Source organism: Diprion similis, chromosome 8 (genome assembly GCF_021155765.1).
Source record: "Diprion similis isolate iyDipSimi1 chromosome 8, iyDipSimi1.1, whole genome shotgun sequence".
NCBI classification, from domain to species: Eukaryota; Metazoa; Arthropoda; class Insecta; order Hymenoptera; family Diprionidae; genus Diprion; species Diprion similis.
The window spans coordinates 23,603,787-23,622,330 of record NC_060112.1 but is presented as its reverse complement, the minus strand read 5'-3'; the positions used below and the strand labels follow the sequence as shown (position 1 = coordinate 23,622,330).

The 18,544-nt window shown below is 35.7% G+C and overlaps 1 protein-coding gene across 1 annotated transcript in view; it reads right to left on the bottom strand.

Annotated features, from left to right (window-relative positions):
* The window catches only part of LOC124410041 (adenylate cyclase type 6), a 77,367-nt gene that overhangs the window by 42,062 nt on the left and 16,761 nt on the right, over positions 1-18,544 (bottom strand). The window contains exons 4-5 of the mRNA XM_046888155.1: positions 13,468-13,681; positions 12,168-12,505 (exon numbers count right to left, since the gene is read on the bottom strand). Coding sequence (XP_046744111.1) covers positions 12,168-12,505; positions 13,468-13,681 — 552 coding nt within the window. The remainder of the gene's footprint in view (positions 1-12,167; positions 12,506-13,467; positions 13,682-18,544) is intronic.

Genomic DNA, 18,544 nt, shown 5'->3' with positions numbered 1-18,544 from the left:
CGGTTTTCTATTTTCCATAAGAATAACACATTTTCATAACTAGCATCAGTCGTTAACTGATTGTACAAAAAATTTACAGGCATATTTTTGTATGAAATTGAACGCTGTACAAAAAAGTTTTCTAGTGATTTTTTTATAAATCTATACTCTTTCAAAAGTTATAGGAGATCAATTTTTGACCCTAAATAATTTTGAAAAAAGTAGAAACCATTTCTCTTCTGTTATTCTTATGGAAAATAAAAAATCGCCATGAAGCACCTCTAAATATTATATAATATTAAGAGCTAAGAATTGGACAGCATTTTCATTTCGTCATTTGAAACAATATTTTCTTGAAAACTTGAAAAAAAAAGAAAAAAATTAATAAACAATTTTTTTAAATACTCTAGTATACATGTATATACATTATACATACAATATATATATATATACATATATATATATACACATAGAAGAAAATGTAGACGAACGTGACGTTTGAGGTATAATATGTGAGAAACTTTCTTTTCAAAAGCTCGGTTCAATCAGATCAAATAATGCGAATAAATATAACCAATTATTATGATTCTTATTGGTGGTGTTTCGAAAGCCGGGATAACTTAACATTTGCTGATCGCGTGCAGCGTCTTGTATTTCGGAAAAGAGTATAATAAGAGTAGAGAAAAGAAAACGGCGATTGAAATGATTGATTGATCGATTGATCGATCGATCGACGGATTAACTCCGAGGGTTTCAGGTGCCGCCGGCGGAAGAACTCTTTTCAGGTAATAAGATCCTGACATGTATACCTATGTTATACATATTTATACACGAAATACAGTGCTATAGGCATATTTATCTATATATATTAGGGTGGCGCAAAAAAACCGACTATTTTTTTTTTTTTGAGTCTCGTGTGACAAAATGTTAGTTTTTGATATTTCAAGAGCCCACTCCAAAGGACAGTTCAAAAAAAAAATTTTAAGAGGTCGCTCCACATTTTTCAAAACGTCAAAAATCGTCAAATTCGATTTTTTTTTTAACATTTTTTTTCTCTTTTCGGTATAATTTTATAGACAAAAAAAAAATGAGTTTCCGAAAGTTTCAGTTCAAAATTTGAATTTTGAAAGGTCGCTCATAATTTTGTTAAAATTTTTTGGTGCATTTCTTTAGATCTTTTCGAGCGACCTTTTAATATTGATATTAAAATTTCATAAAATTTTTTTCTTTCATTTAGTAAGAAATAATCGATAACAATTCACCACGACGTGAATTAAAAATCAAACGAAATACTAAAAATATAATTTTTTTAATTTAATTTTTTGACCATTTGTGACATTTTAAAAAATTTGGAGCAACCTCTTAAAATTTTTTTTTTCAGCTGTCCTTCGGAGTGGGCTCTTAAAACATCAAAAACTAACATTTGGTCACACGAGACTCAAAAAAAAAAAATAGTCGGTTTTTTTGCGACACCCTAGTGTGATATATATAAACACCCTCGGCGTAAGAAGAAGAAAATTGAAGCAACAAGTATGTGTGTATACATACCATACATACCATACATATATTGTATATGTTTATATATATATATATAATGAGTTTGAGGTGTACATTAATTTCATAAAATTTTCCCTCTTTTATTCGCCGGAGCGACGGAAACCCTGAGTATAACGTCACTTCAATCTTACAGAATAATCCCGCGGCTGGGAAGAGAGCCGAAGGAATTCCTGATCGTTTAAGCTCTGGCATATTAAAATACGTCGGAAAACGGGCGACAATAAGCGCTCATCCCTGCAATGTCAAACCACCCCTCGTCGATTTCATTTAAAATATCCACCGACAATCACAATTTTTTTTTTCACTTCAAAGCATCACGCTGATGTACACGAATATTTTCATTTGTTGATAGATTGTTTTATTTTTTTTTTTTTTTTTTATCTTGAATCATACTAACATTAAAGGATTAATAAGGGATTTCTACCCAACTGAGGAGAAAAAAAAAAGGGTTTTTTCAAGAGTTTCGTTTTATAAGTTTTAACTGGATATATCGATGTAGGCTTTGTTAGGCTTAATAAATATGCTCTCAGATTATATAAAAAAAATTTTTTATCGATTTTAATCACTTTTTATACACGAAAATCTTAGTTGCAAATCAGTCTGAAAAAAGGTGGGTCTGCGGTGTTGATGATTTCTCGGAGATGGTTAACCTGAAATCAAAAAGTCGAACGGTTATAGATTCAGCATTTTAATGGCTTTGGAACGAATCATATGTTTTTTGAAATTTTGATTCAAGATGCATTTTTTTTCCAAAAAATGGCAAAAAGCGATCTTTTTCAACATTATCGAAAAATGGCCGCCATTTCGTCAGTTTTACGAATATCGAAAATCGTATGATTCATTCCAAGGTCATTAACATGCTGAATCTAAAACCGTTCGATTTTTGGATCTAATTTTTTGTCCGACTGATTTTTAATTACGATTTTCGTGTATAAAAAGTGGTTAAAATGAATAAAAAAAATATTTTGTCATGTAATTTGAGAGTGTATTTATTAAGCCTAACAAAGTCTATATCAATATTTACAGTTGAAACTTATTAAAAAAATTCTTGAAAAAAATCCTTTTTTTGCACGTCATTTGGGCAGAGTCCTAAAAAATGAAAGTGTTTCCTGAGTTCCTGGGATTCAAATCAATGGGAAAAAAATGTACGAAAAATCAATAAGTAACGAGAAACTTTTAAATCTTAGAAAACTGTCGAACAGAATATTCAAGCCAAGCCCCGTCGAATTTTACCATAATTTTAATCGATCGTTGGAAATCGTCCCAACCGATTTATGCGCGTTGCCGTAACTTATCGAGACAATGAAATGACTCCGCTGATATTAGGCTCGATAAAAAAAAAAAGACATTTATCAAATGTTGACGGAAAGAAAAAAAAAAAAAATTGAAGAAGATGAAAAAATCACTGGAAATGATATTTCAGCGCGAGCGTTTCTTTTAATGGGAGAAAATATTAATTTCAAAGTAGAACCCGGTACGAAAATCTGCTTTATCGAGCGTGTTCCATACACGGATAAAACTATGACAGTCGAGTATGAGATGCGCTATTTATGCATTAGTGTATACCTATATATATATACGAAAAAGCGCGGGCGTGTACATAAATTCCTGACTTTCAGGGGAAACCGTTGTATGTAAAGAAGAAAATAAAATTCCAGAGTAGGTAAATAAGTGCGCGAGTAAATGAAAAAAACTGCTTTTTAATAACAACAAATCACTCTTCGCTTTACTCATCCGCTTTCCCGATGATGTTTGACGTTGCCTTAAGCAATGCTTTAATTTATTTCTCCCTCTTTTTCACTCTCTCCTTTGATCACGTGTGTTTTAAAATTTTTATCTCCTTTAATTTATCTTCCTTCTTTTTCTTCTGTTCTTTTCATGATTTATTTTGTTTATTTTTATTCTTTTATTTTTTAACTACCCTAATCCGCTTCACAGAAACGAGTATAATATTTAATCGTAGCTAACTCTTATCTGTGCAAGCCTTAGCTAGTATAGATATACGTTGTTTCTATCTAAACACACAATGAACGTATAATGAGATATAATCTTTTTCATAAAATTTTCACAGGCTGCTCTCGGAGCTCAGAGTTCTCCTCTTCAAATAAAAGAATGTAGGAAAATTGTAATTATTTATTCATTATTTTTTTTACTCATTTTCAATAAACACGAAGTTGTAATCGACACTGAGAAAAAAAAGATTCTCGATAGAAAATTGAATTGGAGAACTTTGTTAAATGGAAATAAAAGATGTATTATATAAAGGAAGAAAGAAAAAATGTGTGCGTTTGAGAGATGATTAAGAAAAGTTTTCGGGAAAATTTTCAAACTTTTGAGGAAAATAATTTTTTTTTTTGGAAGAAGAATAAGAAGAAGAAATTGGTAACCATAACGTTGCCGTTTCTTCCATTGGTTGAAAAAAATAAATTATGTCACGCAGTACACAATCAGAAATGCAGATAATCGAATCCGTGCTTTATCGTTATTCAAAGCTGCAGGGTGCAGTTTCCGGGCCTTGATTTCCTCCGCAACGTCGCCTGAAGCTTTTCCCGCGTCCTTTTTTCATGGCGTCGTTCAAACGATGAAAATCTTCAATCTTGCGGGGTGCTACGGTTATTCCAACCAACGTGTCGAACGAGGGAGATAACTCGTCACGTACGTAGTATTCACGACAATGGAGAACCGCGAACGAGGCGCTCGTTCAAAAATTTTCCAATTTCCTCTCATTTTTATCCCCTTTTCGCGGTGGCGAAAATGCGCGTCAAGGGAAAACGACCGTTAATTGCTAAATTTTTTTCTCCCTCTGTTCCCTATATCGACGGTTTGCATTTTATTCTGCAACAAGAGCAGTTTCGTTCGTTGCGAAAACTTTTTTCAATATTTCTTTATCAAAAAAATTCTTTAATTATTGCGTGTCAGTCAATTTTTTTTATAATTTTCTACCTTTTTTTTAACGACTAATTGACTGTGTCAATACAAAATAATGATAAAAATAAAAATAATAATAATAAAAACTGAGAGATAATTCTTGCACGATCAGATACAGTTGTCATTAATTTGTGAATTTGTTTTTGGTTTTGTTTTGAATTCTGCAGTATAAAATATAGGAATGTGAAAATTCATTTGTTTCAATCTTTGCTACGAATAATTCGCATAATTTGGAGGGAAACAGCAAAAGTCAAGTCAGCTTCTTTGGATTAATTTTATCCTTATATTTTTTCATTGCGGCTGGGAATCTTCCAAAGCTGTACAAGGTCTTTCTAAATTAACGTTACAGTGTACTGGATTATCTATCGCTAATAATGAGAGGAACAAATATCGGTAATACAGACCGACCAAATTATCGGTAGGAAGCCCGTTTAAAGTACTTGCAAATGAGTTGGAACCGCCCGTGTTGCCAAGTTTTATGGATTTGGCCAAGCAATTGTTCCTTTGGTTATAACCTATGACGAAACGTTCAATTATGGCATTCCGGAGTCAAGTTAAAGTGATTATATTTTTCCTTGACTTAACTAAAATGATGCCGAGTCGGTAAGTCTGTTTTACCGATATTTGTTTCCCTGAGTGGTAGGCAATCCAACATACTGGAGCGTTTGCTTAGAAACACCATCTATAATAACAATGAATACACCGCGGCGTCCGATGGTTAACACAAAATCGCCTGCAGCGGTTGGAGTTAATTGCGATATTATAAACGGAACATTGCGAAGTCTGTAAATATTTAAACCCTTTCTCAGACGCTAAAGGGTAGAAATATATTTATGAAATTTTATTCCTTTTCGTTTTCGTCTTCAATTCTGCCCGCATTGCCTTTCATCTTCGATACGCCTCGGGTAAAATTTTTTTTTATATATAAACTTTCCACTGCTCACTGATGTGTACAAAATGCAGACGGTATATAATGTACCAGGCACGTGTTCAGGATGTGATTCTCTTTCCATTCGAGAGCTTCCGGCGGTTATTGTTGCTGCTAAAAATTCTATGAAGCATCGCGAACCACGCAGAAAATTTGCGAAATGAAGGCTTGAGTATTTCACCGAATTCTCTTCGGGAATAAGCATGTGTATTAACAATAAGATCTGGGAATTTAAATACGTACACAAATGGTACGTAATTTCTAATTTTACTCCAACGTCAAACGAAGTACAGGGAATTAAAGAAAAAATGCTTCTTCGGTAAAAGCTTTTACAGAATTCAAATTCGTATTCAATACTTCCAAACATATCGACGTTCTAAAAGTTTCTCTTTTAACAAAGGTGCATTAACGGCGAGTGAATGCGGAATAATTTTTGTAATTATAGTGTTAACGATTTGAAGTACTTTTTATACAAAGTTTCAAACGAGTAGGTGCAAAACCGTCCATATATACATTCGTGCAAAATTTGTGGCCACTCGTTTAAAGTTTTCTAAAATTTTCTTATTTATGGAGTGGAAATGCGTGTCAATTTTCATAAGCTCGGGTACAATTTGCACAAGTTTAAGTAAAATTTGCGCAAGAGCTTGTTTATAGACTTCAACATAAACGAACTCGAAACACGAAAATTTTGTACATGTAGTTGTAGTTGTACGTCATCTTTTGTTTTTCATCTTATCCTTTGTCTCGAGACGAAGAGCGAGGAAAAGACTCCAACGTATATCTATAACGCACAACATCCGTTGTTAGCTCAGCTTAGGTTAGATTTTGATGGAACAAAGAGATTTTCCTGCGCTTGGTGAGCATTGAAAGCCCAGCTATCGTGTTGTCTGCGGTTCAAATTCTGCGAGAAACGCGAGAACAGAATGAAAAGAAAAGAGAAAAAAGGAAAACACGAAGACGGGGAAAAACAGTGGAAGTCCGAAAACGTGAAGCTGTAGAGAAGAAGCAGAAAAAAACCGGGTTGCGGCAAGATGCAAACAAAGGCGCTGCTGAGGCAATATGGCGGCGCTCAGGTTCAACAGCTGATTGTTTCAAGCTGATTACGTGAATATTGAGGCACGAAAAACTCCGTGCAAGTTGTGAGCCTCTTGATTCCTCACATTAGTTTGATGTGGCGTGAAATATGCGAGGAATTAACGACGTTTTAAAATTCCGTTTTTCTGTTTTCGACGAGAAGAGAAAGTTATTGTAATCACCATGAAAATTAAAAGTTGAGTTTAACTAGGTCGAGAGGTTTGTAAATCTAGAGAATTACCTCGAACCATTTTCGGATGTATGCATGGACGTGTGTAATGAATTTTTTTGTCCGAGGATAGCTCGAAAAGGAAATATCGGATTTCAATGATTTTAGTCTGAATCAACGCAGCTTTTCCAAACTTAGAACTGATTAGATTTTGCCATCGATCGGTCGAGTACTTTATCAATTATTTAAATAACATAATTCCAACAATAAAATAAAAATCAAACGTATCTTGAATGAAAATTGATACGACAGGGTTCTTTGGCTCGTTGACCACGAATCTTAAGTCAGATTTACAAAACTTAAATATATATGGCGTGTCCAATATGCTGAAAAAAAATAAACACATTCCGATTTTTATGAATCTGAGGTCATATTTGCGAAATCCAAAATGACGAGTCCATTGTCGTGGATAAATAATCTAGTAAATATTTGTATTTTAGTCAAAATTGGTAGACGGAGATTTTTTGGCTACTGATAACGAATCCAAAATCAGACTTCCACGATTTATGATGGCGGATCCATTTGAGCGGTTCATTGTAAAAAAAATCGTCATATTTTCACTTCTCATACTTTTAAATCGTTATTCACGAATCTGAATTTGTAATTCAAAATTCGAATTGAACATTATTTAAATTTTTTTAAATTTTTTGTGAGTACGGGAAATTCGATTCGGCTTATGGCCAGCCCAAAGCCGCTTGTTTATATTAAATACGATCCGGTTGCTGCGGCGATACATTGCTTGCCACCAAATGGCGTCTGTCAATAAATACTTTGCACCCCGTTGTCCTAATCTTGAATAATTCGGATATTGTTCAGATCGTGTTTTCACACGGTTTAAGAACCCCTGAAAACAATTTGAGGTGAAGAAAATAAGTAGATATAAAAAATTCCATCTCCTGAAGTCAGAACATTTAATATTAGACGAGTGTATGGGATTTAGTAGAGTAGTTTGACCTCATTGAAAAGCATCGTTGTACACGTGTGCTTACCGACATACACGTGTATCTACAGGATAGTAATTAGACGGAGAAATCGATGCCGAGTTACGCAGCTACATCATTCCGCAATATAGGGCTTCTCAAAAGTGCATATATTCTGCACATCACAGCGCCGAAGAGTTTAAATATACATTTTCCTTCTGTCTCGAGGCGCGTGAAAGAAAAGAAAAAAAAAATAAATAAAACCAGTTTGATGGATGAAAAAGGAAACTGAAAAAAGCGCTGCGAAATCAAGGATTTGTTTTTAAGCCCCCCTAATATCGCTCTGAAAGTTCTTTTTCAAGGTGGTAAAAGGTAAAGCTTTTGCTGGGGATAGAAAAAATGAAAACGGGATTTGAGAAGCTATCCTGACGCGATTTCTGCCTTCGGGGGAGGAACGGGATTTGTTAGAGAGGACTTTTGGTCCTTACTCGGCGAACCATCAAACGAAATTTCGAACGCACTTTACGTGCAACTCGGCGCTTCGTCGGTTAAACTCGCTTCATACGAGACGAAGTTTGAGGTGCACGTTTCGTGAGCTTGGCTCGTTCCCTTTAGAAAAGGGAAAAATTGCATGTCGGCTCGATTCGCGCGAGGCGTGTGCAAATCTTGATGGAATCTGCACCCCGTAGCGATGAAAGAATATAAAAGCCCTCAGGCCACAAACGCGAATTTCACTTTGAACACTGATTTGGATATTTTTCTCCGTTAGCTCGAATTTTGCGTTTAAAAACAAACTTTCATCAGTTTAAAATTCATTGTGAATAAAAAATGTAATAGAGTTGAATAACGCTTCGCTTGAATATTTCGAGAAGTTGTTATTCCAATTATTATAGTTAAATATAGTATAGAGATGTGTTCATTCCTCGTTAATGTATAGAGAATTAATTAAACTTCGACATCATCGTGCAGCAGCGAGATAATTGAATGCAGGCTATTTTTATACCTATATATATATATATATATATATATATATATATGTATTATACATACGCAGTTTACTCTCTTCTGCGATACGCGAGCAGACTTTTAATTTTATCCAGGCAAACTAAATATCCCTGGCCTGCCTTCCCTCAGGATGAATATTAATTTATTCTTCTTTTCCTCCTTATTTTACATTTCATGATTATTTTCTTCTTCTTTATTTCTTACTCTGCTTATTTTTTATTATTTTACTTTTTCTTTTCGTTCATTATTAGTCTTTTTCTTTCCTTACGACATCACTCAAGACCCTCTTGCATTTAGAGGATCAAGAAATTAATTACTGAACTCTGTCAACGCCGTTGCGTGTATTCTTGGCGAGAAAAAAAAGCGAAAATAAAAACGAAGAAATAGAAGTGCCAAAAGAAAAGATGATCAAAATCTTTTTTATGTAATTATATGCGACACGGGGTAAGAACAAAAAATTCATCAGAAACGGACATTCACTTGAGTGTAAGATATTATAATGAACGGAAAAACCTGAGATAAAAAAAACTTTCAAGAGTTAGCAGCCAAACAATTATTTTTTTTACATATATAGTATTTCTATATTTTTTTTTTCTCCTCTCAAATGTCAGAAGAATTTCCGGAAGAAATAGGAAAATGAAAGAAAGAAGAAAATTGCTAGCAGAAATATCAGGCTTATAAATCTCCCCTCGCGTGGACGTGATTCTCAATTTACGATCCAAGCGATTACAAGTCGAGACTTACGCGTTTAATTTCTGCCGTGGTAAAGGGTTAAGCTGAGAGTTTGTCGGGTGCAAACGAAGAAAAAAAACTTAACGAAAGGAAATGAAGAAAGAAAGTAAAACGAAGGAATTAAAAATGATGAGGAAAAAACAATAAAATAACAAATAACCGCGAATTTTGCTAGCAATTATTTCATTCGTCTAAAGAAATATGAAAGAATTATTTATGCGTTAGAAAAAAAAAAAAAAAAAAAAAAACAATATTCCTGTTTTTTCCAGTTTGAAAGAAAGAAGAAAGAAAAGAAAAAAAAAAAATTTCGTTCGCTTTAGATTAAATCTAATCACGAATATCCAAAAATTTCTGTTCGTTCTCGCCGTTGATCGTATATGTCTAATAGAACGTTGAGGATGTGAGATAAAAGTCGCGTACAATTCGCAATATCACAGGCGGATAATAACACCTACGCTCCTGACTCACACAATCTAATTAGAAGCGATAACATCTGCACTTTGCATGGTCAATTAACCTAGCTATAACGCGAACTTATAATATCGCGTTTTCAAAACTTGGTTGTGATTCATCGAGGGTAAAAAATCAGGCAAACCATCGGACGTGCCAGTTGTGTATAACTTTGACAAATTAACGGGCAAAGTACCGTACAAATTAACAGAGTCACGTTTCACACGTGCGATTACTATTAATTCCGGTGCATAAACGAACCTCGACATTTCGTAATATTGCATGAGTACGAAACGTGTAGGTAAAAGAAGAAAATTTGCTTTTCGCAAATATGTTTTTCAAAACTCGTTTATTATCGATGCTAAAACCTCGATTTCAACATTTTTTTTACAGGCATTGTCGTATCGTTAGTCTGGAAAAAAAAAAAAATTCGATATTTTCCGTCGACAATTTTTCATTTTACAACAAAAGTTCCATATCATTAATATTGCTCTCGGTATTATTAAAAAATTTTAAACCCTGTGCAAAACTTCGAATCAGACCAACGATACTGAAAGAATCTATTCTGTTTCTTATTTTTCACGTACGTAATAATTAATTGAATGTTATTATGAAATTCAAAAATTTTCCAATTCAATTAAACCAGATTGTTTACATAGTAGATTTTGAAATTTTCCAGGGACAGAAATTATAAATACGAACGGTAACAAGTTTGAAAAAAGTAAGCCCACTTATAAATTATATGGCTACAAGTTATTTTCTCCGCGGATACTTCGCCGTGTATGCATAATAAATGACGTTGTATACATATATATATATATATATATATATTTATACAAAATATACGTGTAAATGTAAACATTTAAATTGCCCAGGGACAGAGGGGAGAAGATAGACGTGGGGGAACCTGATGGCGGATGTGCAGGAGCGGCGAGGGTCGCTCAAACTTGTAATTGGTTTTGTCACTTGAAGCGTTTTACACCATGGGACAATCGGTAAATTGTCGAAAATCCTTTTACCAGTCGTCAAAGTGAGCTCAACTCGTTTGTACCGGCAGATTGTTCACACTGTGTGTGTTTCCGTATCATGCGGATAATAATTGTAACGCGATCATCGTCATCGAGGTTTCCTTCTTTTTTTTATTTATTTTTTTGTTTTATTTGCCAATACCGAAATTTTTTTCGAGATATTTTTTTCATATTTAATTACTGCCTTGTATGTACGTACTCTCTTTTTCTGTCAAATTCAAACGTAGTTATTCACGCAGATGAAAATGAAAAAAAAGACCGTTCCGAGCTTCGTCGTTCACACCCTTTAATTTTCACCCGCGTTTGTATTGAACAGACCAGAATGCAGGCAAACCAAAAGTGAACGGCGTGTTTCTATCGATTCGGATACAATTTCATGGGTAAAACTAACTAACAAAGGCTTCCGCTTTCCCGAGTTTCAACAAACTTTATAACGTGTTTCACGAAAAGATAACAGAAAAAATGTAGAAAATTACCTAACGATGGTACAGCAGAGGTTACCGTTTTAGTTTGAAATTAATTTTCATTCCATCTGCAGGGTTTGAGAGATTGTTTTTAGTATCTACGGAACGCAGTTAGATCAAGAATTGAAAGTTAAACAGACTAAACAAACGTTCGTAGAGTCAGGAAACTGAAGCTCTGATCAAGTTATGAAATATCCAAATGAAAAAGTTGGCAATCCAGAAAATCAATTTAAAAAAACACTGAATTCCAATCTTGAATAAACACTCTGTTATCATCTAACAATGGACAAGCAAATCACAACATTCCACTATTTGTTCACTTAAAAAATTATACAGTACCTGCAATTGTAGCGATAAATAGTTTTTGTAGTATTGCGAATTGCTTGAGACGTAATTTTTCTGAAGCTCGTAAGTTGGTAGATGAAGAAAGTACGATGTGTACAATCATTTCAATTTATTCATATATATAGATAATATATATGAATATACATTAGACGATTTGTGTTTGGGGATAATTGTGGTAACTTCCCTCATTCTGTCTTTCCATAAAAAAAAAAGTAGCTGGAAGTTACGAAAAATCGCATTTGTCCTAAGCGAGTATAGAAAGCCGGTTCCGAATACAGATTCCATTACCGACATTTACCGACACCTAGCCAAGACACAAACCCGTTTCTAGAATATTTAATTTTATCGTGCATCCCATACTTCAGATGTCCTAGGTTATCAATCAGTGTGGGGTTAACCCCACTCTCGATCATTCGAGAAGAAGGTTCGTGTCTTGGCTAATGGTCGGTAAATGTCGATATGGGAATCTACACCCAGAACCGGCGTTTATAACCACTGCTGTTTACCTACACACAAGTTAACACTCACCTGAGAAACGAAGGCCGGATAATCGTGTCGATACATCAGAAGCACGCTGATCAAATGAGCGAGGGAAAAAAGTATGCCGGCGATGCAGGCGTGCCTCAGTCTTATCGGCAAAAGTGCGTAGGCCATGTAAATGAAGAAGCAGGCTGCCCAGGCGATGGCCAGAGGGCCACCCAGGCTGTAGGTACCCTCTATGGCCTCCGAGTCGACCGATCCCTTGGGGTAGGCGAGGTGCAAGCCCAAGGCCACCTGGAGGGCGAGAAGGGTGGCCAGGACGGCGGCGCTGATGCCGGCGAGCCAAACCTCGTTCATTCCTGGCCTCGAAATGGCCGCGACGAGTCCTGCGTAAGGGATGAAAAAACGAGGAAGTTATTGTATGATTCGATGATGTTGCCTCATTGAATTCGAAGGATATTTGCAGCCTTGTTTATAAGGCTGCAAGGATGAATCTAACAAGGAGAGTATAAGGAGATGCAGGGTTCTTCAAGGAGTTTTATTGAAGAGTTATTTTTGTCGATTCTCTTTAAATGACGGTTTTCTACTTTTTTATAATCTGATTAATGAAAATATATAATGATAAAAAGTATCGGGAGTGTAAATTCGTTTCGAATAGTGTTTGAATTAAGATCAGCTATCGTAGAATGAAATCGAACGAGTCTACCAGTTTTTTTTTTTTTTAACCGTTTTTAAGAGAATCGAAATGAGACGTAGATATTTAAGCTTTTATTTTCAAATCCGGTATTTCCTATTTTTGTGTCTTTTAAAAATATCTACGCAGCGTACGAATATAGTCACTTAATAAATATCTCAAGGTGCGGTTATTTTCGTAATAAAATAAATAAAGAGTGAATGAAATAATCGGGCGATCGTTACTGGCTTGGGGTCAAAACTTGCAAGGGTCAATATTCCAAATAACCGATATATCGAAGTTTGAAACATGCGAAAATGAAATAACGAAAGTTGAAGTCTAGATTTTTGATGAAATTGTCACGATTAGAATGACTACTAAAAAATCAAGATTTCGAGCAATTCAACTTTCGTCAGTTTATTTTCGCATGTTTGAAATTTCGCCATATCTTTCATTTGCAATAATTGACCCTTCAAACTTTTAACCCCCATCCTCGTTACTTGTTTCCATGATATTCGCTGATTAAAAGCGGATATTAATCATCCGAAGCACTCATGCTAATATTATGCAGATAAATTCAAGCAGGTACACAATATTCAGTGATTTAGCGATCACACACTCGTGAGGATTATGGCTAACCAATGAAATGTCATAAATCAAAGGAGCTTCACTCACCTGCGTAGACGGCGAGACACGCTATTAGCGTCAGAGCCAAGGTGAGATGTTGGGGCTTTTGTACGAGGTCTACGAAGGGATCGGACGAGGTGAAAGTCAGACTGAGGCCCAGGAGGAAACCCAAGGCGACAGCAAGGCCCGAAAGAAGGCCCAAAACGTGGGTCATGTTGCTTTGGTTCATCCGGAGGAAGTAGCGCTGGTACAACATCTCGACCTGGAAGAAACGGTCAAGAATTTTTAAGGATAACGTCAACAAAAAAAAAAAATATCGATCGAAAATTATGATACGAAGGAATGAGTTACAAAAATTTACTATCCGATTGATTCGAGATTGAAAAATAAATAAAAAATACAAAGTTAGAATGAAAAATGATCAGACGTTGAAAAATTTTAGGAAGATCACATTTTATTTTTTGTATTTAGTTCTGATTATTCTACGCCTAAATCGTATTCTTAGTCTAAATTCAATTCGTCAGAAGTAAACAATTCAGTTTGCGATTGAATTTTGTTCAAATTGCCTGAAGGAACTTTATAATCGCGTTAACACGTTTCTTGATAAATTCAGTGTGTAAACAAGTTTATCAATTTTAACCCCATCAGTTGTTACAATTTTGCATACACACGTACTACCTACACTTCATTTTTCTACTAGATTATGTAGTTCGAGCAGAAAAAAGGTGAAAATTTATTTGGTCTGGTAATTAGTTAGAAATTGATTCGCGTACAAAAACGATACGATCGCCTACGTAATTTGTAAATTCCAAGAAACATTAAAAGTTTTTCTTTTTCAAACGAGAAGAGAAAAAAAAATGACAAAAAGTTGTTATTCCTATGAAAATTGTCATAAACACAAACCGCTCTCTTCGTTTTCAGATTAACATAAATACAAGATTGTCTGCAGATTGTCTGCAATAAGAAGATCAATTTCATTTTGCACACTATTAGGTTACATTCAGCTCTGCGATTTTTTAAATCTTTCAAGGAGCTTTTCCTTAATTTTTATACACCCTTTAACATCCTTGCGATCACCGCTAAATCCGTAAGACATTAGATATAAGCGAATTGCGAGCTGATCGTGAGAGTAATTTCACCAGCTAGACTTTGGTGATGAGGGTAAAAACGTTTCCCTGCTTCACTCTACTGTACACGTAGTTACATGTATTGTACACTGTATCTTCATTCTCCCAAAGCCATCGGCGTGATGGGATACGAAGAACGTCTAGACTCTAGACGCCTGGCGCCCGCGCCCGGTCGGATCCTTGGCGCGAAACCCGGCTTTCGCACTTCGCTAAATCTAATACTACTCAATGTCAGCTTGTTTTTTAGGCCCCGCTTGACGACAACGGAAAATAGAGTGAATTACGAGAGATCGCGACTGTCGCCGAAGGGACGGCAAATATTCATCTCCTCTGCGTCAATATCGCCGAGAGAAATCTCTGTATACCTAGTCATATACATATATAGAATTGTTATAATTTTCATTACAGTATTAAAAAATGTATCAAAAAATTGACGTCATTTGGTAAAAAAAAAAAAAAAAGAATTTCTCATTTTTAATAATTACTTACACGTATTTATACACGTGTTTAATACACGCTAATTTGATACGATCTTTATGCAAATTCATCCTTGAGTCAATTCGACCGGGATAAAACGAATGAATAAATAAACGCGCTTGCGCATATTATTCGGGGGATGGGACGACGGGGGAAACGGATTTCGGTGTTTCCATTCAAAGCTTAAGCTGATGAAAAAATCACCCCTTGCCTTTTATCGGATCCTTTCCGACTCCACCCCTCGCGAATCTCAAGGAAAGTAAAATTATCCCCCCTATATATATATACATATAGATATACCTATAATATGTTGCAGACTTTGCGGCAGACGACGCCAGACGTCGAGACGCCTTCCGGGGCTCCGAAATTCTCCGGAATGATTTGAGAACCTATTTGATATACCGTATTATTCGCATCTAGAAAATCTACGCACCGAGACGGTTTCTTCTTCCGCGTTTTCCGTATAGAATTCCCCTTTTTATTTTCTGTTTCAGTCACAGACCGACTCCTGATTATTATTTCTCTTCTGTTACTTTTCTATTTTCGTTCATACAAATCGTCGTATACACATTTAAATATATGTATATATTTATATATACTTGAGCCGTGTACTGTATAAAACGGAAGCGGCAATGCGAATCAGCCTTGGACGAATAATTGATTGGAAGACGGCGGCGGCGGCCGCAATTTATCCGGCTTCTCAAATAAGCGATTCAATTATTTTCGCGTTTACGTTGCTCGCCGAGAGAGAGAGAAAAGCACGGAAGGAGGCTACAAAATTAGACGACCAAGTTTTCCGATCTTTCTGCAGACACTCGCGCTCCTCTAAATAGGAAACCTCGATGTATACTCGATCGCTGCAATGCCAAGGCTCTTTGCTTCAGATACTGAGTGAGTTTCGCCGTTTTTCTTTGCACAGTTTTCTTTTTATTCAACGAAAAGTCCGAGATATTTATCACTAGTCCGAATTCTCGCGCTCTGATAAATTATCGCGAATCAGAGCGTGACTCGGGTTCTCTCTCGAGTGTAGATACGGACGTAGAATCGAGAGCATATATTTTTCGTATTGAAAAGCTGTTTTTAAAGTAAAAATAAGAAAAAAAAAAAATTTATTCCTTTCGGAAAAGCTTTCGGTGTGAAAAATTCAATACGTTTATTAAATCAGGTTTAATAACCGTATTTTGTAAAATTTTTCCTACCTCCTTAAGGAATTAAGTTATTCCTTAAAACTTTTAACAATTACCTCTCGTCCGGACTTTTATTACGCTATCAAAATTTCACACGGATGATCGGTCGAAGCGATGAAACGTGTTTGGGACGATTTATAATAATTTTCATCTTTTCAAAGTTTCGTTATTATAATTTCCATTCAACGAAATAATAATTATAATTAAGTTTAACTAATTTTAAACTTTTACTATTTTTACAAAAGTAATGCTATTATACTTGTCCTGGTAAATTCCTCCCGAATTACGCGACTAAAGTTTGCCAAGACGCATAAAATGATAATCAAGGATATAATGACTGCGGAATAGTGAAGAGAAGAGGAAGTGACGAGTAAATTTTTACCCGCGTCAGCGAAAACTGGAGGAAATCGTGTCTCTCATCCAGCGACGATAAACGCTGGTTTCATGGTAGTTGGACAATCCTTATCCTTTCTGTTTACGAGGCGTATTAGACGCGGATTAATTTTCGTCACAGCTGGTACGAAGCATTGTCGGTACTTGGATCCTTGAATACTTGATCCGATCCAGATTTGGATTAACTTCGAAAGAATATTCGGACTGCGATGGAAATTCGAAGGATCGTCGAGGCTTTGACGCAGCTTGTATCGCGTTATACGCCTCCGGAAATCCCGATAAGAAGATCGAATCTCTCGGCTGATTGCGAGCCGAACAGTTTAGATAATATTATTGTTAATCTCACCCCTTCGGCCGCTTTTATACTCCAAGTCTCTCAGCTATAAGCTACACGATAAACGAACCTCGGCCATCACCACCTGCATTTGCAAATTTTCCCTCAAGTATTTGCAGACTGTATTCAACCGAGCATGCATTCAAAATTCTGCATTTTATTCGACGATTAATTATTTATATAATTAAATCCTAACGTTTATATTACATATAAATATTAATTAAACAAATACAGCTTAGGTTAACCCTGGAATGGTAACAATATTTTTTTTAACTATTTCGGTAACGTAAAAAACTCTCCAATCTCGTTAAGGTGCTTATAAAGACCCGTTGTACACCTCGAAAACGCGGGGAAGCAAAACTCGTATACCGCTCAAGCGATCGGAGTGAAACTTGGGCAATTAATGCCTTATTTTGGCGAAAAGTGGAGCGTATTTTTACTTTGTCGAAATTTTGAAAAAAAATTTAAAGATTGGTCACCACTCACAGAAATTATCCAAATTTTCTTAATTGCATTGAATGGATCGACCTATCCGGTATGATGCCACTCGGCGGTGATGAAACACACATTTTGAGCCCAGTCCCATGAGATTTGATGGTGAAATGACGAAATGGCAGCTGATTTGGTTTTCGATTACGAAGAACACCGAAATCTCATTTTGGCGACATTTGCTACCGACATTACGCGCATGCCGGTAATGTATGTGTGTAATGTCGGTAAAAAATTACCGGCATGCATGAAAAGTCGGTAACAAATGTCGCCAAAATGAGAATTCGGTGTACCTCGTAATCGAAAACCAGATCAGCTGCCATTTCGTCATTTCACCATTAAATCTCGTGGGACTGGGCTCAAAATGTGTGTTTCATCACCGCCGAGTGGCATCATACCGGATAGTTCGATCCATTCAGTACAACTGTGAAAATTTGGCCAATTTCTGTGGGTGGTAACCAATCTGTAAATTTTTTTTCAAAATTTTGAAAAAGTAAAAAGACGCTCCACTTTTAGCCAAAATAAGGCATCAACTGCACAAGTTTCACTCTGATCGCTTGAGCGGTGTAGGAGTTTTGCTTCCACGCGTTTTTGAGGTGTACAACGCTTCTTTATAAGCACCTATTCTATATCTCAGGTCATCATCATATCACTTTTTTTTTTTTAACTCGGTTGTTGGTGTCTCGAGTCGAGAGTCTAAACTATTGTTTCGCGGCGGAAAATTTGAATTCACTTGGGGTGTTTTTTCACCCCCCCTCCTCCGTGTTTTAGGGTTAATAGAGCGGAATTTAATAAAAACTACGTTATCTTAACGTAGAGATAAGAGATGAGAATTCGCGCGAAATCAAGTGCAGCAATTTTTACGAATTTTAGCAAGTTGGAAAAATTTGACCCGTTTCTTAGACGAATATTAATCGAACTTTGTTGAACGAAAAATTGGAACAATCGTGGAGGTTAGAATAGTTGAATCAAATTTCATCGAATAGAGGGATAACTGCGGCGTGACTTTTGGTGAAATTCTGTTCTCTCATCTGGAAACACACGTCGGTTGGATTTGGTCTGAATATTGGTTCTCGGCTAATCAATTCACGGACCGATTGGCTGTACAGGCTGAAGCC